General features: G+C 49.3%; 2 protein-coding genes across 2 annotated transcripts in view; one reads left to right on the plus strand and one right to left on the minus strand.

The window, feature by feature from the left end:
* Positions 1–14,318, minus strand: part of LOC130113428 (H/ACA ribonucleoprotein complex non-core subunit NAF1-like) — a 16,634-nt gene extending 2,316 nt beyond the window's left edge. Inside the window, exons 1-7 of the mRNA XM_056281030.1 lie at positions 14,244–14,318; positions 10,812–11,112; positions 9,725–9,848; positions 8,162–8,255; positions 6,784–6,866; positions 4,101–4,261; positions 3,914–3,965 (exon numbers count right to left, since the gene is read on the minus strand). Of these exons, the coding sequence (XP_056137005.1) occupies positions 3,914–3,965; positions 4,101–4,261; positions 6,784–6,866; positions 8,162–8,255; positions 9,725–9,848; positions 10,812–11,107 (810 nt within the window). The 5' untranslated portion in view covers positions 11,108–11,112; positions 14,244–14,318. The remainder of the gene's footprint in view (positions 1–3,913; positions 3,966–4,100; positions 4,262–6,783; positions 6,867–8,161; positions 8,256–9,724; positions 9,849–10,811; positions 11,113–14,243) is intronic.
* Positions 14,319–19,730: 5,412 nt separating this feature from the next.
* The window catches only part of p2rx3b (purinergic receptor P2X, ligand-gated ion channel, 3b), a 14,956-nt gene continuing 9,533 nt past the window's right edge, over positions 19,731–25,153 (plus strand). Inside the window, 3 exon segments of the mRNA XM_056280587.1 lie at positions 19,731–19,852; positions 24,358–24,493; positions 24,621–24,708. Of these exon segments, the coding sequence (XP_056136562.1) occupies positions 19,731–19,852; positions 24,358–24,493; positions 24,621–24,708 (346 nt within the window).

Consider the following 25,153-nt stretch of genomic DNA (forward strand, 5'->3'; position numbering starts at 1 on the left):
TAGCGGCTGGTCTGTGGAGGATGCTGACAGAAAGAGCGAGTCCTCGTTGCTCGGTACAGTTACAACACGTCTGAGGTTACTATGCTAGCTGCTGTTAGCTGAACACCATTTACCTGTGCAGCAGCAAACCGACTTCGTTTGCCTGGAAATCCATAACTGAATGTTTCTTCAGGCCCTAAACGGCCTCAGTTCGAGGCTTCGTTAACGGAACAACGAGAGAAATCCTGTTGTTGTTAAGGGGCAAAATCCCTCCTCAACAGCTGGCTCTCCCTCTTTTACCGAAAATAATGGCTGATATCCATCCATCTAAAAGGATTTTTTTTTCTCCCCAATTGTATCCAGCCAATTACCCCACTCTTCCGAGAGGTCCCAGTAGCTGCTCCACCCCCTCTGCTGACCCGGGGAGGGCTGTAGACTGCCACATGCCTCCTCCCATACATGTGGAGTCACCAGCCGCTTCTTTTCACCTGACAGTGAGGAGTTTCACCAGGGGGCCACAGCACGTGGCAGGATCACGCTATTCCCCCCAGTCCCCCCCCCCCTGAACTGGCACCCCGACCGACCAGAGGAGGCGATAGTGCAGCGACCAGGACACATAGCCACATTTGGCTTCGGCAATTGTGTCTGTAGGGCCGCCCGACCAAGCCGGAGGCAACACGGGGATTCCTGTGTTCTGAGAATCGGCGTCCAGGTGGCATGGTGGTCTAGTCCATTGCCTACCAACACGGGGATCGCTGGTTCGAATCCCTGTGTTACCTCCGGCTTGGTCAGGCGTCCCTACAGACACAACTGGCTGTGTCTGCGGGTGGGAAGCAGGATGTGGGTATGTGTACTGATCACTGCACTAGTACTAGCACCTCCTCTGGTTGGTCAGGGCACCTGTTCGGGGGGAGGGGAAACTGGGGGGAATAGCATGATCCTAAGTCCCCCTGGCGAAAGTTTAGCCAGGGGGACTTAGCACATGGGAGGATCATATGAGGAGTGAGGAGTTTTGCCACAAAACTCCTCACTGTCAGGTGAAAAGAAACGGCTGGGGACTCCACATGTATCAGAGGAGACGTGGTAGTCTGCAGCCCTTCTCAGATCGACAGAGGGGGCGGAGCAGCGACCGGGACGGCTCGGAAAATAGGGTAATTGGCCAAGTACAGTTGGGGAGAAAAACCCAGAATGGGTTTTGATTGTAACTGGATTCGATAAGCAAAATCTGAACTTGAATCGGAATCAGTGAAATCCACACGACACTCAATTCTTATGGCAGACCAACACAACCAGCAGTCATAAAAATGGTCCCATGAGATCATTCTGGCTGTAATAGTTTGACTGATGTAGCAGATACAAGAGATCAATTTTAATCCGTCTTTGATACAATTTCAGATCCTGTCCTAAAGAAAACAGATCCAGATCACAGATGTCTAGTCCTACCAGTCTTGACTTGAGCCTTATTTATAGTTTTAAGAGCCGAAAACTAGTGGTCAGTGACAAAAGATGACCCATTTTGTGGTGTTCCTTACCCAGGCGAGATAAAAGGAAAAACTCGAGATCTATTACATTAACTATCAAGGACACCAATAGAGGGCAGGACTATATGTTATGTATACCGACCAGCAAAAACATTACAACCACTGACAGGTAAGTGAACAACACTGATTTTCTCATTACAATGTTGTCCAGGGGTGGGATATATTAGGCAGCAAGTGAACAGTCAGTTCTTGAAGTTGATGTGTTGGAAGCAGTAAAAATGGGCACGTGTAAGGATCTGAGCAACTTGGACAAGGGCCAAATTGTGATGGCCAGACAACGGGGTCAGACCGTCTCCAAAATGGCAGGTCTTGTGGGGTGTTCCTGGTACGCAATGGTCAGTACCTACCAAAAGTGGTCCAAGGAAGAACAACCAATGAACTGGCAGAATGGTCATGGGCGCCCAAGGCTCAACAATGTGCATGGGGAGCGAAGGCTAGCCCATCTGGTCTGATCCCACAGAAGAGCTACTACAGCTCAAATTGTTGAAAAAGTTAATGAAAACACAGTGCAATGCAGCTTGGTACGGATGGGGCTGTGTAGCCGCAGACCAGTCAGAGTGCCCACGATGACCCCTGTCCACCGCCGAAAGCGCCTACAATGGGCAGGCACGTAAGCATCAGAACTGGATCATGGAGCAATGGAAGAACATCGCCTGGTCTGATAAATCACCTATTCTTTTACATCATGTGGCTAGCCGGGTACATGTGTGTCATTTACCTGGGGAAGAGATGGCACCAGGATGCACTATGGGAAGAAGACAAGCCGGCAGAGGCAGTGTGATGCTCTGGGCAATGTTCTGCTGGGAAACCTTGAGTCCTGGTATTCATGTGGATGTTACTTTGACACGTGCCACCTACCTAAACACTGTTGCAGACCAGGTGCACCCCTTCATGGCAATGGTATTCCCTGACATTTCTTTTCCTGGATCGCCACCTTGGTGGAGAAGCTTGCATGTACCAATGATCCCAAAGCTATGCTGTCCGGAGCTTGGCTCCTGGTGGGGTCACCCAAGGCGGATAGGTCAAGGGGGAGGTTCCAGATGAAGCGTGATCCAACAAAGACCTCAACGGCAGAACTGGCGGAAGATGTTTCCAGGTCACAATGGCAGTGAAGGTGGATGAAGGCTGCAACAGAAGGTGGTCCCCAATCGTCTTGGTTCTCCATGACATTGGACTCTGGCCACCTCCCTGCCAAGGACCGTGTGGTGGCTGCAGGCACATCAGCCACTCCTTGAAAAAGCTGTCATGCACAGGCGCCCTCCCATTGTGCGGCTCCAAGATCAGCCTCTATGAACACCTGAGGACCCAGAGCGACCCAGAGGGATTACAGTCATACTCAACCCTGAGAGACTGCCGCTGATGATGATTCCCTGATGGCAGTGGCCTCTTTCAGCAGGATAATGCGCCCTGCCACAGTGCAAAAATTGTTCAGGAACGGTTTGACGAACATGACAGAATTCACGGTGTGGCCCTGGCCTCCAAATTCCCCAGATCTCAAGCCGATCAAACATCTGTGAGATGTGCTGGAAAAATAAGTCCAATCGATGGACACCTCACCTCACAACTTACAGGATCTGCTGCTAATGTCTTGGTGCCAGATAACAGAGGACACCTTCAGAGGTCTTGTGGAGTCCATGCCCTGCTGCTAACGTCTTGGTGCCAGATACCAGAGGACACCTTCAGCGGTCTTGTTGAGTCCATGCCCTGCTGCTAATGTCTCGGTGCCAGATACCAGAGGACACCTTCAGCGGTCTTGTGGAGTCCATGCCCTGCTGCTAACGTCTTGGTGCCAGATACCAGAGGACACCTTCAGAGGTCTTGTGGAGTCCATGCCCTGCTGCTAATGTCTCGGTGCCATATACCAGAGGACACCTTCAGAGGTCTTGTGGAGTCCATGCCCTGCTGCTAACGTCTCGGTGCCAGATACCAGAGGACACCTTCAGCGGTCTTGCGGAGTCCATGCCCTGCTGCTAACGTCTCGGTGCCAGATACCAGAGGACACCTTCAGAGGTCTTGTGGAGTCCATGCCCTGCTACTAACGTCTTGGTGCCAGATACCAGAGGACACCTTCAGAGGTCTTTTGGAGTCCATGCCCTGCTGCTAACGTCTTGGTGCCAGATACCAGAGGACACCTTCAGAGGTCTTGTGGAGTCCATGCCCTGCTGCTAACGTCTTGGTGCCAGATACCAGAGGACACCTTCAGAGGTCTTGTGGAGTCCATGCCTTAACGGGTCAGAGCTGTTTTGGTAGCATGAGGGGGACCTTCACAATATTAGGCAGGTGGTTTTAATGATTTGGCTGATCGGAGTACACTAAATGATCACTCGGCTGATGCAAATAAATTCAGCTTCTCTGCGTTGTTATTTAGCAGGTGGGTATGTGAGTGTGTTTACCTCTAGAGGTGGTTCTTGGTCATTCTTCCAAGATGCATCAGATCCTTTTAACCTGAATAAACGAAAAAAACAAGAAAAACCCCTTTAAATTCAAAGGACACTTGGTATTCAATTCCTAACATGAACATCAGTTCATAGCATTAGCTTAATCTGCTTTGTGTGTGTGTTGCTGTGCATGTGTACTCACATTTTAAGCTGTTGTGTAAGTATATATCCAGTGTACTCTTTATTAGAGGGCGTATAGAAAACACTCTGTCCAACTGTTAAGCCCTTGTTGCTAATCTGCTCCACGGAGTTGAATCGCAAAACATACAACGGTGATGAAACCGGACCAAACACCTCAAACACCTGCGATAAAAGAGATGTGCAGAAGACAGTCGGTAAAAAGAGAGGGGGAAAAGAGACGTAACCAAATACAATGAAGAAACTTTAATGTGATAATCGAGCAAAATGGTTTTTGACTAAAATATTGAATCCACTGGAAACAGGGTCCAAAATGAACACTCGTCAGTCGCCAAACACGGGTAAATGTAGTCTCTGGCGAGCAAATTCTGGAGACCCCCCCGCCATTCTGGCCAGGAGAAAAAACATGGATTTCCTACACTCGCTGCAGAAAGCTGCTGGTCTCTTGTCACTTCGGTCTGCTGGATCTGCATAATACGTAATTGTGTCAGTTATCAAACTGCACCATTTATTTTGGCAACACTTTAGTATGGGGAACATAAAAAAACTTAATTACTAGTGAATTAGTAATGATCAAGATGTCACCTTAGTATGGGGAACATATGCTAAGTAACAAAAACTTAATTTACAGTAATTTAACACTATGAACACTTGTAGTTTTGTGTTTTGTTATGTAAGAACAGACCATATTCATTAAGTGTTATTAAGGGAGAATAACTCTTCTTGTGGTACTACCACTTTATAAAGGCCATACTAAGCAAAGCATATTGAGATGGTACTACTAATAAGCAATACTTCTGAGGTTATAGAGAGAAAACTCATAGTTAATGGCTTACTGGTTGTATAATAAGGCCATGCAGAATAAGGCATTAATGAGTACGTAATAATGACCAATTAAGAGCCAATATGTTGCTAATTTGCATGCTAATACGCACCTAATTAATGGTGACTACGTTCCCCATACTAAAGTGTTACCTTTATGTTATTTTTTGGGGGATTTTTCCCCATTTTTTCCCCAATTGTGCTTGGCCAATTACCCCACTCTTCCGAGCCGTCCTGGTTGCTGCTCCACGCCCTCTGCCAATCCAGGGAGGGCTGCAAACTACCACATACTTCCTCCCATACATGTGGAGTCTCCAGCCGCTTCTTTTCACCTGACAGGGAGGAGTTTCACCAGGCGGGACGTAGCACGTGGGAGGATCACGCTATTCCCCCCAGTTCCTTCCCCCTCCCCCCCCGAACAGGTGCCCCGACCGACCAGAGGAGGTGCTGGTGCAGCGACCAGGACACATACCCACATCCGGCTTCCCACCTGCAGACACTGCCAACTGTGTCTGTAGGGACACCAGACCAATCCGGAGGTAACACGGGGATTCAAACCGCAGACCCCCGTGTCGGCAGACAACGGAATAGACCGCTATGCCCCCCGCCGCACGCCCAGGAAACTGCGCAATTCTTAACAGTATTTCAGGTACTTGTTGTCATCCGGGCAGTTGAAGCAAACTGAGCTATGCGGAGCTTTATTGCGGAGGTGGAACCGCAGGCAAGGAAAAGAAAACAGGTGAACTTCAGGCCGACGAGACCACTGCCGCCACAGCCAGTGGAAGTGCTCCCTCCTCAGCTCATCCACTGACACTGCCACTGAAAGAGCAGGAGACAAGGACTGGGCTTTGAGCCCGAACTGTCTGAGGAAGACTGAACATGCTACTACAGAATCTACCACTACTACTTCCGGCTGCTCCCATTAGAGGTCGCCATAGTGGATCATCTATTCCCATCTCTTCCTGTGCCCTGCATCTTCCTCTGCCATGCCTAGATCCTAGATCCCTCTGGGGTCAAACACACTAAAAATAAGGTCAATTGTTTTGACAAAAGTGATGCCCAGCTCCAAAGGAAAGGGCAAGGAAGGAGGAGAAGGAAGCGAGCAGGAGGAGAAAAGAAAGGGGAGACGGAAGGGAATGAATTAAGGATGAAGCAGAGAAGTAACAAGGTCAAAAAGAGAGGAAACGGGGGAAAGCAGAAGCAAGCCAGGGGTCGATTTGAAGGGACGTTTCCAGTTGTACATGAGGCAAGCAAGAGCCCATTTGCAGGTTTCTCCTCATGAACCTGATCCAGACCATCAGGGAGGGCGTCCTTCTTCTATCTGCTGCCGTAAACGGGGTTTCAGAATCACGTGTGGCTGCTCAAGTGTTTTGTAATGGAATTAAGCAACAAAGTCAAGGTCAATCAATACATGATATATATGAAAAGAAGAGTACAAGCACAAGCACTAGTTGAAAGTGTCCATCAATCAATCAATCAATCAATCAAGTTGCATTTTGGCCGAATGATAAGCTGAACAACTGAAAAACTACATTTGATGTTTTCCGAAACTGTCTCGATTCAAACACACAGCAAACGTCGCAAAGTCGCTTCCCCGAGGAAAACCGCGATGGGATTCAACACGTTCTGTAGACGACTGAGAGCAATTTCCCAATTCGGGTGGTAAATGTAGCGAGATTCTCCTCGGGGGATCGGCAGAATTCGTCTCACCAATTCGCAATTCATTTCTCTAATCGGCGAGCGGAGCTTGGGCTGCGACACGAAATACGAGGCAACAAAATCGCCGAGATGACATGACGATCACGGTTGGGGGAGAGACGTCGGATGCGTCAGCAGAGACGACGAGTATTTCACCGCCCGCTTACCTTCCCCATAGCCTGCCTGTCGGAGTCGAAGATGAAGCTGTCGTCCGTCAACGGCGGCGTGCCTCTCAAAGACTGGACGATAACTGTCGCAACACGGGGAGAAAAGAGTTCGTTATTATTCATGGCAGACATGTTGAAGCGAGGCTGGAACCCAGCCACCGGGGATAGCCGAGCACAAACGAGAGAAACCCTGTTGTTGTTGAGGGGCAAACTCCCTCCTCAACAGCTGGCTCCCCCCCTCGTTTACCCAAACTGAATGGCTGATATCCATCCATCTCAAAGGACATACATATACCCCCCCCCCCAATTGGACCCGGCCAATTACCCCACTCACCGAGCTGTCCCGGTCTCTGCTACACCCCCTCTGCTGATCCAGACTACCACATGTCTGTCTCCTCCACTACAGGTGGAGTCGCCAGCCGCTTCTTTTCACCTGACAGTGAGGAGTTTCACCAGGGGGACGTAGTAGTGCGTGGGAGGATCACGCTATTCCCCCCCAGTCCCCCCCCGAACAGGCGCCCCGACCGACCGGAGGAGGCGCTAGTGCAGCGACCAGGACACATACCCACCCACAGACACGGTCAATTGTGTCTGTAGGACACCCGACCAAGATGGGGATTCGAACCGGCGATCCACGTGTTGCTAGGCAACGGAATAGACCGCCACGCCACCCGGACGCCCCCGTTAAACGAAACTTTCTTAAGTCGAAAAATATAAAATGCGAATCAGGTACATTTCATATAAAACCACGGACGTAGCTTTGCGGGTCGCGGGTCACACGTGCGACCTTCAGCACCCACAAGGAAGCGGGACAAGTGAACAGGACTCCTCGTGGAGGGTCATGTGATTACATTCCATTCGTATTCCATTGCTCCACTCAACATGTGTTTCATCGCCCGTTTAGCCTGCGAACGCTCTCTTTTTCGACAAAGCAGCTCAGTTTCCATTGAGCGGTCCCAACGTGATGTTTCCTAATGCGTCTAAAGGTGCTCTGGTGCGGGGCATCGGGGGGGGCGTGGCGGTCTATTCTGTTGCCTACCAACACGGGGATCGCCGGTTCGAATCCCCTCGTTACCTCCGGCTTGGTCGGGCGTCCCTACAGCACTAGCGCCTCCTCTGGTGGGTTGGGGCGCCTGTTCGGGGGGGGGGGGGGACTGGGGGGAGTAGCGTGATCCTCTCACGCACTACATCCCCCTGCTGGTGAGACTCCTCGCTGTCAGGTAGTCTGCAGCCCTCCCCAGATCGGCAGAGGAGGTGGAGCTGTGGCGGAAAACGGAGTCCAGTGTGTCTGCCCACATGCCTGTTCTACATGTATGGGTTTGTGTTGTCGGTCCATGAGTGGTTGAGTTGTGTGTCTGCCGGCCCACCCCGAACTCACCAAGTTTCTGTATGATGCTGGACACTGTTCCTACTGGCTGGAGCTCTGCATCTTCCGGTAAAGACACACACACCTCCTCAACTGCTGGCAGCTCCTGCACACACACACACACACACACACACACTATTATTACTGTTCTGTCTATAATATTACTGTGAAACACAAAAATACAAAACTTAAGCGCTCACACCTCGACTCTTCAGCTCATCTTGAACCTGAAGAGCAAGTCTGTACCGCAAGCTGACTTTATTTTATTTTATTTTTGTAGACTGTGATGAAAACATATCGGTTATGAATCATCAGTAAATGTTTAACATTTAGGAGCATGTACACGTGTAAATGTTCACACCCCTATACTCAATATTATTTTTTCAAATCCCATGAAAATATATAAAACATATTGGGATACATACACCATAACTCTTGATTTCACAAATAATGATATAAAATCAACCAGTGATCTGACCACGGACTTTAAGCCACACATGGTGACCACTAATACCACTGAACTACTACTACTACTACTACTACTACATCTGAACTACTACTACTACATCTGAACTACTACTACTACTACTACTACCACTGAACTACTACTACTACTACTACTGCTACATCTGAACTACTACTACCACTACTACTACTACCAATACTACTACCACTGAACTACTACTACCACTACAACTACCACTGAACTACTACTACTACTAAACTACTACTACTACCACTGAACTACTACTACCAATACTACTACCACTGAACTACTACTACCACTACTACTTCCACTGAACTACAACTACTACTAAACTACCACTACTTCCACTGAACTACTACTACCACTACTACTACCACTGAACTACAACTACTACTAAACTACTACTACTACTGCTGAACTACTACTACTACTAAACTACTACAACTACTACCACTGAACTACTACTACTACCACTGAACTACAACTACTACCACTGAACTGCAACTACTACTAAACTACTACAACTACTACTACTGCCACTGAACTACAACTACTAATAAACTACTACAGCTACTACTACCACTGAACTACAACTACTACTAAACTACTACTACCACTGGACTACAACAACTACTACTACCACTGAACTACAACTAAACTACTACTACTAACACTGAACTACAACTACTATTAAACTACTACAACTACTACTACTACCACTGAACTACAACTACTGCTAAACTACTACAACTACTATTACCACTGAACTATAACTACTACTACCACTGAACTACAACTGCTGCTACTAAACTACTACAGCAACTACTACTAAACTACTACAACTACTAAACTACAACTAAACTACTACAACTTAGCTACAACTACTACCACGACAACATAATACTACTAAACTACAACTACTAATACTAAACAAACAACAACTACTACTACTACTACTACCACCACTGAACTACAACTACTAAACTACTACTACTACTACTACTCTGTAAAAACTACAGTCTAAACTCCAACATCTTTGTGGTCCTCAGAAGACACAAGCCACCATGGCATCTCCGCCTCTTCCTCACCTCCGGCAGGACCTCGTCTCGTGTTTTAAGAGCTGGTTGGCTGAAACCTTCATCGTCATCTTCCTCTTCCAGCACAGGAGCAAACGGAGCGGGAGAGGAGGAGGAGGAGGAAGAGGAGCTATCGCTGAAGGAGGCAGGACAGAGAAAGGAAAACAAGGGCATCAGAATACTTCTTGCAGTTCTATATTTACGCTGGAGTTTCATTTATTTAACCACATTTTACACCTGAGCAACGTCTCTTATACGTCCCAACTGGCAAAAGGTGGAAAAGCAGTCTGTAACGCCACGCCTCACCCAATGGAGTACAATAGGAGTGCTCTACAGCGTAGCGGTCTATTCCGTTGCCTACCAACACGGGGTTCGCCGGTTCGAATCCCCGTGTTACCTCCGGCTTGGTCGGGCGTCCCTACAGACACAATTGGCCGTGTCTGCGGGTGGGAAGACGGATGTGTGGGTATGTGTCCTGGTCGCTGCACTAGCGCCTCCTCTGCTCGGTCGGGATGCCTGTTCGGGGAGGAGGGGGAACTGGGGGGTAGCGTGATCCTCCCATGCGCTACATCCCCCTGGTGAAACTCCTCACTGTCAGGTGAAAAGAAGCAGCTGGCGACTCCACATGTATGGGAGGAGGCATGTGGTAGTCTGCAGCCCTCCCCGGATCGGCAGAGGGGGCGGAGCAGCGACCGGGACGGCTCGGCGAGCGGGGGGATTGGCCGGGTACAGTTGGGGAGAAAAGGGGGGAATCAAAAACAAAGAAAGGAAATGGAGATAAACTGAAAGTCTCGAAAAGAAATGAGATCAATGTGGTATTGACTGTTTCGTTCATTCGACAGTAATGAGGCGGTCAACGTTTACAACGTCTGACTAACTGCGGACTGCACCTTTAACCTGCTCTACAGCTACCTCTCTTCAGGAGCTGAGGATTTTTTTGGAATAAACAACAAAAGGAACAGAAGTCGTTTTGATTTGCTTTGGGTTGATGAGTAAACCCTACGTTTTAACCGTGTCGCTGAGTTAAAAGTTTTTCCCAAATGAAATAATTTCACAGGAAATGATAAACCGAATCTAGTATGTGTGTGTGTGTGTGTACCTGTCTGAATCCTCTGAGCTGCTGTCATGTTTGGGGTCCTTTCCTACACAGAACCCGTCCCCTTCACCCGACGCCGTTTCCACAGTGCACACGTCGTCCTCAGAGGGCGTTGCTGCCGTTTCACCCGTGTGTGCGTCGTTTGTCTCTCCATCCAGATGCTTGTGTGTAACTGCGGGTGTGATCTCCTCAGGGGTGACGTTGAGGTTCTCCAGCTGCGTGGTCACAGTGATGTCCATCGCTTCCTCCTCAGCCATCGACGACGTCGGACTTTTCCCTTCTGACAGCTCGCTGGCCATTTTACCTGGACAACCACACGGATTCTTCTATGAACACGGCTGATAAAGCGTAAGACTGCATGAAAGAAAAACTAAACATCACACCATTTTAGTGTTTTTATGCACGCTCAATAATCCAGGTAAGAAAATCACAGATAGTTGAATCAGTTCACCTGCGTGCCTTCAGGCTAGCATTGACAATGTCAGATGTAGTGCCTCCCTTGACCACTGGAAGGATGTGCCGGAAGTCTCCACAAAGCATCGTTGGAGTGCCTCTTTCGCAAATAAATCACATTTTTTTTATTTGGTTTTTGAAATATTTTTCGAACTGTGCACTCCTTGGAAAGTGCTGATTCTAATGATACCTTTCTTTTTGTTCTACAATGGGTATTTCTGGAGTTTTAAGTGAACATACAAACATACACTCTCGATTTATACATATATTTATAGACACAGTGGCATAACGACTGAAAATAACAATCAGTTTCATGTGCAAATATGGGCTTGACATTACCTAGAGTTACAATGGCCATGTTTCCTATTCACAGAGGACTGGGGAATGGCTGCAATCACGGCATTGTAAGATGGCAACCGATGTAACTCTGTGGACAACCACATCAAGTTCATCAGGGAGGATGTGAAAAATGACAGGTTGGCCTTCTTAGACTGCGAAATTGCAATTGGTGATGGGGGACATTTGATTGTTGACGTTTACCGTAAAACAACACATACTGATCAGTACTTAAGGTTTGACTCTCATCATCCACTGGAGCACAAACTAGGAGTTGTCAGGACCCTGTACCACTGAGCTGACAATGTCCCCTCTGACACAGTGGCCGGGAAAAGGGGAGAAATCCCACATTAAACAGGCCCTGGGAGTTTGTCAAAGCCAGGAAGATGCCCAAACAGTGCACCAGCCAATCGAAGAGAGGAGAAGGACAACAGCGGTCTAAGCATAAACTAGTGGTGATTCTGTATGTGGTGGGACTCTCAGAAAAGTCGAGACCGAATCTCAGTTGCTTTGAAGCCCCAAAACAAGCTGTGCCAGAAATTGGTCCACCCCAAAGATCAGGCCCCCTGGCACAAACGGAGCAATATAGTATATGCTGTTAAGTGCCGCGAGGATTGCCGTGACTTGTACATTGGGGATACTAAACAGACGCTGGCCAAGAGCATGGCACAACTCAGAAGAGCTACCCCGTCAGGCCAGGACTCCACAGTCTACACCATCTACAGGCCAGTGGTCATTCTTTCAAGGATGAGGGTGTGCACATCTTTGATAGGGATCCAAAGGAGTTGAATCAAATGCAACTGGACTTGGTATAGATCCTTGAATCCAGTTGCACTTGATTCAACTCCTTTGGATAACCATGACCTGGATGAATGAGAACATTCACAGACACTTTGATAGGGAGGAACGCTGGTTTGAACGGGGAGTCAAAGAGGCCATCTATGTGAGGAGGGAACAACCATCCCTGAACCAAGGGGGGGGCAGCATAAGAGTGCATCTGTCGACATCTTACAGTGCTGTGATTGCAAACATTCCCAGATACTCTGTGAATAGTACACATGGCCATTGAAACTCTAGTAAATGGTCATGGTAGTTTGCATATGAAGCGGATCGTTGGTTTCGGCTGTTACGCCACTGTATTGTTTATAAGAGTGGGGGTACCTGCAGTCAGTTTAGACTGAACGGGTCACTTAGACGAGTGATGAAACATATCTGTCAATAAATCTTGTGTCCAGATGAACTGATTCAGCCCTCTTTGAGACAATTTTAGTGATTTTGCTGATATCTAAAGGTTGAAAACCATGTAAGAGTTAAAACATGGCAGGCTGGTCTTGGTTCTCTGTGACGGTAGCGCAGCAGGATTAACACAGCTGCAGCTAATAAGATCAATAATGGCTCTGTTGGATTTATCTGCATTGATAGACAGCCAGACAGAGCCAGCACCAACTATTGTCAATAGTACCGTCCATGCTGCTCCTTGGGTCCAGCTACAACTAACACATCGAAACTAGTTATAAAATAATACTACCTCAAAAGTTTCAGACCAATTTTTGTGAGAATTTTTGTGCATCATGATATGGCAATATCTGCACTCACCCTGATACAATTCCACATAGAGACTGTAAACCACAAAATTGTATTATAGCCCAGTCCTACTCTGTCAGCCTCAAAATAATATCATACGCCGTTTAATTGATCTCTTCACAAGAAGGAATGTTTATTCGCTTGGCTCGCAGGCATCTCAGCTATGTCTGTACCAAACGACGGGTGAACATGTTTACAAGGATGGTGGGGAAACTGAGTTTAGATGGGCTCACAGCCCTCAAGAGTCAAGAAACTGTTCTCTGCACCACTGCACTTTATCGCCTCTTGTATCGCCTGTATAAGTCGGTGCTGGAGATGGTTGTGTTGTGGTGAAACCGGAGTCAAACTCCATATAGTATGTGCAGACCTGCATGGTCCACAAATGTGTCTGTGAGTCTCATCAGCAGCCAGTCAGACCAGCTTGGTCTAGACCAGACTAGCTTGGTCTAGACCACAGTAGCTTGGTCTAGACCAGACCAGCTTGGTCTAGACCAGACTAGCTTGGTCTAGACCAAAGTAGCTTGGTCTAGTCAGAAGGGCACAAACTGAGGAAGCCTCTTGGATGAGAGGCGAAAAGTCTTCACGGATATACACCAAGTCCAGCTGCACTTGATTCAACTCCTTTGGATGGCCAACAAACACGATTCTGACTCTGCAGATTCGAGACACTATTGGCACACACCCCAGGCTGGCGGTATTTGTGTGAAGTACACCATGGTCCCATACCCAACTTCTTAACATAAACACATGCAGTAAATGATACACACAACAACAACAGCATTGTGATAAAGGGGAACCGGGGGTGCTGGTTCGGGGGGGCTGGAACTGAGAGTCCCCTACACCCGTTTTGTACACCATCATGAGAGGGTTGGTGGTGTACAAGACACAGGCGGGTAGTTTTCATGCAAGCTAACGTCAAACAGCTAGCAGCGAGGCTTAAATGTGGCTCGCTGCGCAGGTAGACAATGTAAATCAACGTGAAGCATTCTTAAACTCAGACCCCCTCCTCACAAAACAACAACAACAACAACAAAACGACCTATGGCTGGTTTAGTCCCGTACCTGCTCATCGGAGCTTTCGCCGCTGAGTGAGACACGGTGAAATTTTCACGCGTCAAACATGTGGGTCCATGTTTTTCCGGGTACGCGCAGAAGTGCTGCGCACTGCAAAACAACAGGACGCTGTTTAAAACGTCCAGCAGAGGTCGCCAAAACGTCTCCGGAGGGCCCTTGGTTCTGATGGCCTGTCCAGGGTGTCTCCCCCGCCTGCACACCCAGTGACTGCTGGGCTAGGCTCCAGCATCCCCGCGACCCTGACAGCAGCAGTGGTGACGCCACCTCGGACTGCGAGGAATCTGGGTGGGATCCTGGACGACCAACTTGTCGTTTGCTGCAGATTTCTCCTCTATAACATCAGGAGGAGTCGCCCATTCCTCACCGACGAGATGGCACAGGTGCTCATCCAGGCTCCGGTCATCTCCCGGCTGGACTACGGCACCTCCCTCCTTGCTGAAGCCTAACTCTAACCCATCAGACCTCTGGAGTTTGTTCAGAAAGCTGCAGGTCGTCTGGTGTTCAACCGGCCTACGTTCTCCCACACAACTCCCCTTCTCATGTCCCTACACCGGCTCCCAGGAGCTGCTCGCATCCAGTTTAAGACTCTGCTGCTAGTCTACAGGGCAGTGAAAGGAACAGCTCCTTCCTATCTCCAGGCCATGGTCAAGCCCTACACCCCCGCCCCACCACTTGGCTCTGCTGCCTCGGGACGCCTGGTTGCCCCGTCGCTCAGAGGCCCCTGCTTTGGATCGACCCGGTCCCGGCTCTGTTCTGTCCTGGCCCCACAGTGGTGGACTGAACTCCCCACTGATGTCAGGACAGCGGAGTCGCTGCCCGTCTTTCACCACAGGTTGAAAACTCGCCTCTTTAAGAGCTACTACCCTGTTACTTGTTCTTAGCACTTATTGTATTCACTCATTAAAAAAGAAAAATCTCTTTCTTGCGCTTTTACTTCAGCACTAGTTTTGCTCTTAGATGCTTGTTTAGATGCACTAGTAGTCCTCCCGATTTCCTACGTTAAATAATGCACTTATTGTAAGTCACTTGGGATAAAAGCGTCGGCTAAATGACTGTAATGTAATGTAATGTAATGTAATAAGCGGTTAAGATAATGGATGGATGGACGTAATAATTGCAAAAGAGCCAAAATGCGACTTTTCTATGCTGAAAATTCCAATGTTTTGCTGTACTCTTAATTTTACTGTACAACAGTGGCGGCTCCTGCCAAATCTCTCTGGGGGGGGGGGGATTGACCTTTCGCAAAGCACCGCCCCGGAACGGTGCTTGTCCAAGGATACTCGGAACAGTCCTAAAAACGTCACACAAGCGATAACACGAGCTACAATGCGGCGGTTCTTGCTCAACTCATCGTTGTGATGACGCACAGCTTTCCTGTAGCTCTCGTCCAGCTGTGTGGCCATGTTGACCCTCCCTGTTTCGTGCTTTTTCACCTTCTCCAAGAGATGATGCATGTAGGTGACACCCCTTAGTTGCCCAAGCAACCAGGCAGGTTTATAACAATATAACAGATACAGAAATCTACATTTTTGGAGAAACTCACGAAAGCTGGAATTCCAAATAATTTATGCTTGATGATGCCTCTTCATAGATCGGAGCCTGCACGTTCCAGAGGAAGTTGTGGCTATTCGGAAGGTAAATGTTTTGGCATAGAGCTGATTAGATCCGCCCCCGGTAACTGAACTTAATTCCAATAAGTAACCAGTAAAATGTTCAATTTCTCGTGTTTTAACAAACCAGATTTCGTGAAAATCGGTTCAGAATTAAACGAATTACAGTTGATTTTGTAGTGAAGTCTGCATCTCTAACATCAGGAGGATTCGCCCATTCCTCACCGACGAGATGGCACAGGTGCTCATCCAGGCTCTGGTCATCTCCCGGCTGGACTACGGACCATCATCAGACCTCTGGAGCTTGTTCAGAAAGCTGCAGCTCGTCTGATGTTCAACCGGCCTACGTTCTCCCACACAACTCCCCTTCTCATGTCCCTACACTGGCTCCCAGTAGCTGCTCGCATCCAGTTTAAGACTCTGGTGCTGGCCTACAGGGCAGTGAAAGGAACAGCTCCTTCCTATCTCCAGGCCAAGGTCCAGCCCTACACCCCCGCCCGACCACTTGGCTCTGCTGCCTCGGGACGCCTGGTTGCCCCAGCACTGGTTTTGCTCTTAGATGCTTACTTAGAGAGAAGATGCACTTATGCCCTCTGAGGACTAGTAACTCTCCTGATTTCCTACATCAAATGCACTTATTGTAAGTCTCTTTGGATAAAAGCGTCGGCTAAATGACTGTTATGTAATGTAATGTAATCTCTCAATATACATTGTATTTAATAGTTTGTTTGTGTTTTTTTTAGTTGTTTACTAGTGGATCTTGAATGCTCCGATATGACCATGCAGACGCATAGCAAGAACATTTAGCAGCAGCCAATGAAGTATGGCTGGCTGCCCCGAAAACACGTGAGTGCAAGCCCTCCCGAGATTGCCTGCAGAGATTGCCTGCAGTTTGAAGAAAAATTGCCTTGCCAAGAAAGTCTATCAAACCGATCTGGGCAATTTTCAACTAGACTGATATCGCCCTAAAGGGGCGGTACTCCATGGACCATGACTTGACACTGATTGCACGATGATATTCAGGCACAGGGCAAACTGTCTAGAACTTCAGAGATGTTTGATGGTGCCTTGATGTCCACAACGCCTTGAACACGGCTCACCTGCGGCTCTACACCTTCTGACCCCACAAGGAGGCCCGTGTAGTTTACTTTGGTCTTACACCATTGACATTTGGAAAGAGAGATCTTTGCACCGGTGGCAGTAGGTTGCTGAGCACATGATCTGACTCCCCCAGGTGGGAGTCCACAGTGAGACTTTGCATCAAAGACATAGATAAGGGTACCCCAATTGCTAGCATCAAGGCATACACTATTCAGGAAGATTTTCAACTCAGCAAAGGTGAATGCCAACTTATGTTGGTATGCAACATGAATAGTCCAGAACCCTGATGTTACATCAGCGAAAGAGAAGTATTTGGCATCCCTGGCTTTAGGGAGCTCTTGTTCCAGTTGGGTCATGGGCCATCTGGACAGAGGAAACGGTTGGTTAAGCCTGCAGTAGTCAATGGTCAGTCGCCATTTGCGATTGAGCTTTAACAGTGGCCAAAGCAGTGCTGAGTAGGTGCTGTTGCAAGGCCGGATGCTTTTCTTCTGCAACAAGTTGTGTATGATTTCCTGTACAGGATCATAGGACACCAGTGGAATGCTGTACTGGCGTACAGTGGCTTGCTCTTGCGAACCTTCCCACGCCAGTAAACAGAGACAAACCTCAACGCCTCTGGCATCCAGGTAGCGTAGCGGTCTATTCCGTTGCCTGCCAACATGGGGGTCGCCAGTTTGAATCCCCGTGTCACCTTCGACTTGGCAGGAGGTAGAGCAGTCCTGCTCTATAGATGCTTTTACAAATTCTGTCTACTTCTAACTTTGCGAGGACCAGTTTGGGGTTTGTTTGGTTTTTTCTCTCTCTCTCTCTTTTTCTCCCCAATTGTATCCGGCCAATTACCCCACTCTTCCGAGCCGTCCCGGTCACTGCGCCACCCCCTCTGCCATTCCGGGGAGGGCTGCCGACTACCACATGCCTCCTCCGATACATGTGGAGTGGCCAGCTACTTCTTTTCACCTGACAGTTGAGGAGTTTCGCCAGGGGGCGTAGCGCGTGGAAGGATCACGCTACGTTCCCGCTGCCCCCTGAACAGGCGCCTCAACCGACCAGAGGAGGCGCTAGTGCAGCGACCAGGACACACACCCATATCCGGCTTCCCACCCGCAGACACGGCCATTTGTGTCTGTAGGGATGCCCGACCAAGCCGGAGGAAGGACGGGGATTCGAACCCCGTGTTGGTAGGCAACGGAATAAACCGCTACGCTGCCAGGACCAGTTTGCGTTTTGAACCATAAGACTGAGGACCTTTTTGCAAAGTGAGGCATTTTGTCTGGTCCTCGCTTCTTTAGGGGTCTATTTTAGGGTTAGGATCTGGATTTAGCATGAGGTTAGAATTACAGTCAGAGTCACTGTCTTGGATGGGATGCACACAGTTTCTGAGAAATGGATGTAAGACATCATATCCATCCATCCATCCATCCATTTTCCAAGCTGCTTATCCTAATTAGGGTCGCGGGATGCTGGAGCCTATCCCAGCAGCCACTGGGCGGAAAGCGGGGAAACACCCAGGACAGGCCGCCGGTCCATCGCAGCAGGGGTAGACATACGTATATAGTTCTGATGGTAAAGGCTGGGGCTAAGAGCTAGGTAATGAATGTAGACGTGCAAGTGTGCGTGCGCGCGCGCGCGCGCTCCCTTCCCCTCTTTCTAGATCCTGAGAAAAGAGACAGAGAATTGGGGGCCAGAGAGAAAGAGAGGGGTTGTTCCCTAATGCACATCAACAAACGAGATCAGTTCAATGACATTTCACCGCTTCCTCGTTCTCATCTAATCACGGCCCATTATTCCGCCAGACCGTTCGTCGGAAGTGACTCTTTTAAATGGTTGCCAGAAGATTTCTGGCCGTCATTAGATAGAGGGCAGCCGTAACTGGGTTGTTGTGAAACACGATCCGCTTGATGTGATTTGCGGTTGGCGCGTGCGCGCGCGTGCGCGCGCGCGCGCTGCCGAGTGGGTGTGCATACGGCGGTGGCGTGCGTTATTAGTGAATAAGTGTTCTTCGGTGGGCGTGTCGGTGGGCGTGTCTGCGTGTGCGCGAGCAGAACGGGGCAGGGGGGGAGGAGCCGGGGAAGTTAATTGATTGTTTATGTAAAAAGAGATGGCGCGGAGAGGGAGAGGAGGGGGGGAAGGTGTGGAGACGAGGCTCGGCAGACGAGGGCTTCTCGCCGGCTTCTCGGACGGACGGCCGAACTTGAAGGTCCGCTTTCCATGACCCCGCGGAGGCCGCGACTGGTCTCACACAAACACGACCTGGACTGGAGACCGACATACAAAGGAGCACACGTGTCTGCTTTACTTTTCTACAAGCAGCTGGACTTCCAGACCAACTCTTGGATATCTGGAAATCTGAGTTCATGGGTTGGCTGAAGACGATTTGGAATTTTATTTGTCTGAACTAATACCAAAAGAAGTAGAGATGACCCATGGGAAGTGTTGATGTGCCATCGAAATGACTTTAATCAAGTAGATCTGAAGACTGCAGCACCTGCAAAGGCACAAACCACTTGATTTTATTGACACCTAAAATCTCTCTCTCTCACTCTCACTCTCACTCTCACTCTCTCTCTCACTCTCACTCTCACTCTCTCTCTCTCACTCTAACTCTCTCTCTCACTCTCACTCACTCTCACTCTCTCACTCACTCTCTCTCTCTCACTCTCTCTCTCACTCTCACTCACTCTCAGTCTCTCTCACTCTCACTCTCTCTCACTCTCACTCTCACTCTCTCACACACCCACACACCCACACACTAGTGCCTGCTGCCATGTGGTCGTGCATTCGAGACTTCTTCACCTACGAGACCACCAAGTCGGTGGTGGTGAAGAGCTGGACCATCGGCATCATCAACAGAGTTGTGCAGCTCCTCGTCATCGCCTACTTCATTGGGTCAGTAATGTTCAGCTCCCCTCCAGCTCAGCAGGAATCTAGCCATGAATCCGGTCTGGTCTGGTCTCGTGTTATAATGAGCGACTGTCAGTAGAGGCACTGATGAGGGATGAGGCTCCTCCATGCTCTTAACCACGCACTGGTTCCTGTTAGCGGGCTGCTTAAGAATGTTAATAACCGTCTTGTGATTTTTTTTGAATTATTGTTCATAAAAGCGTGACGGGCAAAATACAAGAAAATTCAAACTTGAATTAAATCAGACTTTCTTTCACACATTGCCAAATGGTTCAGGTTGGGGCAAATCTCTCAGTCTGCACCGTCCGGCAGGTGGTATTATTAGGACGAGGTTCAAGTTTAGATTGTTTTTTTTTAAAAAGGGAGGATGACACTAGAGATGTGCCACATTCAAACGTGTTAATGAGACGCGCCATATAATTCATTTATTAACCACTAGTTACAGCCACTCGTCATGACGCGTTACCATACTGAGTCACTTTCACTGATACGTGTCCACAGCAGGTTTCACTGATACGTGTCCACAGCAGGTTTCACTGATACGTGTCCATAGGTTTCACTGATACGTGTCCACAGCAGGTTTCACTGATACGTGTCCACAGGTTTCACTGATACGTGTCCACAGCAGGTTTCACTGATACGTGTCCATAGGTTTCACTGATACGTGTCCATAGGTTTCACTGATACGTGTCCAAAGGTTTCACTGATACGTGTCCACAACAGGTTTCACTGATACGTGTCCACATGTTTCACTGATACGTGTCCACAGGTTTCACTGATACGTGTCCACAGCAGGTTTCACTGATACGTGTCCACAGGTTTCACTGATACGTGTCCACAGGTTTCACTGATACGTGTCCACAGGTTTCACTGATACGTGCCCATAGGTTTCACTGATACGTGTCCACAGGTTTCACTGATACGTGTCCATAGGTTTCACTGATACGTGTCCACAGCAGGTTTCACTGATACGTGTCCACAGGTTTCACTGATACGTGTCCATAGGTTTCACTGATACGTGTCCACAGCAGGTTTCACTGATACGTGTCCACAGCAGGTTTCACTGATACGTGTCCATAGGTTTCACTGATACGTGTCCACAGCAGGTTTCACTGATACGTGTCCACAGCAGGTTTCACTGATAAGTGTCCATAAGTTTCACTGATACGTGTCCATAGGTTTCACTGATACGTGTCCACAGCAGGTTTCACTGATACGTGTCCACAGCAGGTTTCACTGATACGTGTCCAAAGGCTTCACTGATGCGTGTCCATAGCTTTCACTGATACGTGTCCACGGGTCTCTTGTGTGTAAATGATGACACAACCACAATAATCCTTATTTATTAATGATGACCCTGTGCTGTCCTCCCTGTGTCTGTGTGGGTCTGCTTAGCTAGACAAACTCCATCCTTTGCCCAGGAAATTGGCATCCTTATTAGATAATGAACAAGCATGAGAGAGAGAGAGGGGGGGGGGGTACATACATTACAGCCTTCTTGGTCTGAATCCCCTGTTAATCCCCAGCAGATGACAGAATATGGCGGTAAACTGTTGTGAGTGAGACGACACACTGTACAGTCCAACAGGGATGTGGTTTCGCTTCAGGTTCAGGTTTCACTTTATCCGGATCCCAACTTCTCTCTCACCCACCCCCCAAAATGGTGGAACGACCTCCCGGTCTCCATCGGAACTAATGACTCACTTCCTGCCTTCAGCAAGTCTAAACGCGTCCCCCTTTGAGGCCGACCTTAACCCGTACGTGACCCCAGGTTGCAGGTTATCTGGGACCTGCCTCGTCTTATAGTAGTAGACGCCATTATGTTCAGGTGTCTACTCTAAAGCCCTTCTCTACTTGCACTTGCTTGCCTCTCTGGGGGTTTTTTGCACTTGATTTTTCCGTTTCTTCTACTGCCTCCCAGTCTACGGTGCGCCCTGTACCAGGGATCCGGATCATCTACTACGGTTTCCCCCAGCCCACAGCAGGGCAACACAAACTGTCCAGGAGAGCGGACGCCAGCCAGGAAGACTGTAGGAACCGCCGATCTGCATGAGCTAGCAGCTAGCTTAGCCTGCCCCGCTTCCGCGTCCTGTCACACCGCCCTCGGTGTTTCCTCTTCGGGCGCAGCTCCAGGCGGGGGCCGTGCCGTGGCGCTTTAAACACGGCTTGTTTTGAGATTATTTGGGAGGTTGAAACGACGCGTGCAAACGATTACGTGACTGTAGACTACTGAGCCGGACGGGGTTCGGTCGTTTTTAACAGTGAAACTGTGTTTAACTGGCAGTTTACACCGCTCCGCTCTGGTGGCCGAGCGGAATAAACCGCCGTCTTGCAACCCGCTCGTCACGTGGCTGGGAGGTTCGTATCCCAGACTCGGCGTAACCGGTCGCGGCCAGAGCGTCCACGGGGTAAGGCGTTCATTAGGACACCCTTACCCGACGGATAGGTGGTGTAGATCGGTGTAGTGCTCGGGGACTCGCCGCTCTCCAGCGACCCCTCTGGCCCATCCGGGCGCCTGCAGCCAAGCAACTGAAAGCGTTCTCCCTACGCCTCCTTCGCGGCCTGAAGGTGACGCAATCCATGCGAGGAGGCTTCAGCGGGTAAAGTAGCGAGTGCCGCCGGCACGAGTTTGAAGGAAGCTGGTGTTACGGCTATCTCCTTCCTGTGGAAACGTGAGCCAGGGGAGTTATTCCACAAGAGTTCCGGCCATATGCCACTGGGTTAATCGGGTGGGATAAGGAGAAAAACTAGCAATATATTTTATTTATTTTTTTTTAAATTAGCAGTTTACTCATTTTGGCTGCACCGTTCAAATGCAAATAGTAAGAAGTAAAGATGTGGTAAAGTGTAAATTGGTTTCTAGGCAAACATCACAGCAGCCAGCCAATCAAAAACCATTTACATATGTAGATACGGAGCCGCACCCCTGCCTCATGAGCCAGTGTCAGATAAAGACCTCCACGTCATCATGTTAATCAAGAGGATGCAGTCTATTGTGCAAAAAGGGGTAATGACTGAATATTCTTGAATATATTCTCAATTTTCAAATGATAGCTCCAAATGGTGGAAGCCAGGGCCGCCACGGTGGTTAGTTAGCGCAGTTGCCTCACAGCAAGAAGGTCCTGGGTTCGAGCCCCGGGGAAGTCCAACCTTTGGGGGTCGTCCTCTGTGTGGAGTTTGCATGTTCTCCCCGTGTCTGCGTGGGTTTCCTCCGGGGGCTCCGGTTTCCTCCCACAGTCCAAGATGTGTAGGTCAGGTGACTCGGCCGTACGAAATTGTCCCTGGGGGGGGGGGGCGGTGGGTGGGCCCTGTGACGGTCTGGCGGCCTGTCCAGGGTGTCTCCTCGCCTGCCCTCCAATGATTGCTGGGATAGGCTCCAGCATCCCCGCGACCCTGTAGGCTAAGCGGTATGGTAATGGATGGATGGGTGTAGGTCAGCCATTGTTGTGTTCATTGTTGTTTACGTTAGGTGTAACGGTGTTATTGCTGTTTTGATACAACGTTACAGTTCTGTGTTCGCTACCTCCGCTGACGACACCTCCTAGACGCCATGGGTACGAATTTAATAACGGGTGAGTTCTTTATAGGGGGGGGGGGGGGTTCCGTGCAACGTCGTCACAGAGATGCGTGCGCAACTAGGGGGCAGAAAGCAGCTACAGCGCCGAGATTTTAACCCAGGTGGAGCTCGGGTACAGCAGGGATGACGCGCAGTTGTTGACTGCACCGCCAAAAGGACGAGTGGGGAAATGCTCAACATTCCAAAGCTTTGGAATGTTGAGCATTTCCATTGGCAGCTCTCAAAAGAGTACGCGTCTCGTGCCCCCTGGCTGAGCACGCACCCAGTCATGTTTGTAAACAGGAAGCCCGTCTATAATCACCGGTGGGGGGGGGAGGGGGGGTGCAGCCGTGTTTTATTTAGTCTGGGGCAAATTAGGGCTCGGTAAAGACTAGTGTGAAAGGTACACTACCATAAACTGGTGCAACCTGCCCCGGATGACTACTTCCTGTGTAGTTAGAGTCCCTCTTTCAAAATAAGTGTCTATAGCTATTATTAAATTTATAGTCTCGGCAACCGAGGACCGAGGTATCAATCTATACGATATGAGCGCGCGCTGTATTATCTCAGCGGTGCCTCCATGTGCAACAGCGTCAGTCCTACTCGGTGTCAAGACGACGTAACCATCCATAATAGATGATCAACTAATGGATGACTTTCACTGTGACACGGAGTCCGCTTCCTGTGCAGGGCTGGTACTGCTGGTTCAGACTTTTCCTAAGTCGTTCTTGCTTTCTTTTATGGTAACGGGCCGCAAAAACTGCCAGTACGTCAAGCTTTGGAAACATGCACAAAAATATAGGAATGCACGAAAAAAATCGACTTTAATGGGAATAATAAAGTGTGTTTGTGTGTGTGTGTGTGTGTGTGTGTGTGTGTGTGTGTGTGTGTGTGTGTGTGTGTGTGTGTGTGTGTGTGTGTGTGTGTGTTTCAGCTGGGTGTTTGTCCACGAGAAGGCCTACCAGGTGAGGGACACGGCGATAGAGTCCTCGGTGATGACCAAGGTCAAAGGGTTTGGGATCTATAACGACAAGGTCATGGACGTCGCCGACTACGTCACGCCGACACAGGTACGGGTGGAGGGCGGGCGGAGAAAGGTGATGCGTGGGGCAGATGGGTGGATGGCCGGAGAGACGGGTGCACCGACAGGGAACTACTGGTGGCTAATCACGTCACGTTGTGCTGTGTGTTTTGCAGGGGGCTTCGGTCTTCTGCGTCATCACCAAGCTGATCACCACTGAGAACCAAGTGCAGGGGTACTGCCCTGAGGTCAGCGCTACTGGATTCACCGCCGCCACGCTCGCCTCCCAGTCACTGTGTCCCTCCCACTGCTATAATGCACCAGAGTCTGTATAGACACTCCACTCTGCGTGGGTTGTCTCCTTGTCGGGGTGGAGAAGCTCGCGTGGTCCCGAGACCAACGCCGTGTGGAGCTACGCTCCTGGTAGGGTCGCCCGTGGTGGTAAGGTCAAGGGAGGAGGTCCCTGACAAAGAGCAGTCCAACGAACTGCAGTGCAGTCCTGGCAGCCAACTCGTCCAGAAACCTGCAGCATGGACTAAGTCCACTGACCTTGTCGGTCCCCTGCTTCCTGTCTCACGGCGGGGTAACTTTAAAAGGTTATTGCCATAATCTAACTCACAGACCTCCTTCAGACTTACACTCCATCTCGTTCACCAGCAGGTCTGTTGGCACTACCAGCCATCAACCTCAGCACAATGGGGGCCATGGC

Source organism: Lampris incognitus, chromosome 5 (assembly GCF_029633865.1).
Source record: "Lampris incognitus isolate fLamInc1 chromosome 5, fLamInc1.hap2, whole genome shotgun sequence".
Lineage (NCBI taxonomy): Eukaryota > Metazoa > Chordata > Actinopteri > Lampriformes > Lampridae > Lampris > Lampris incognitus.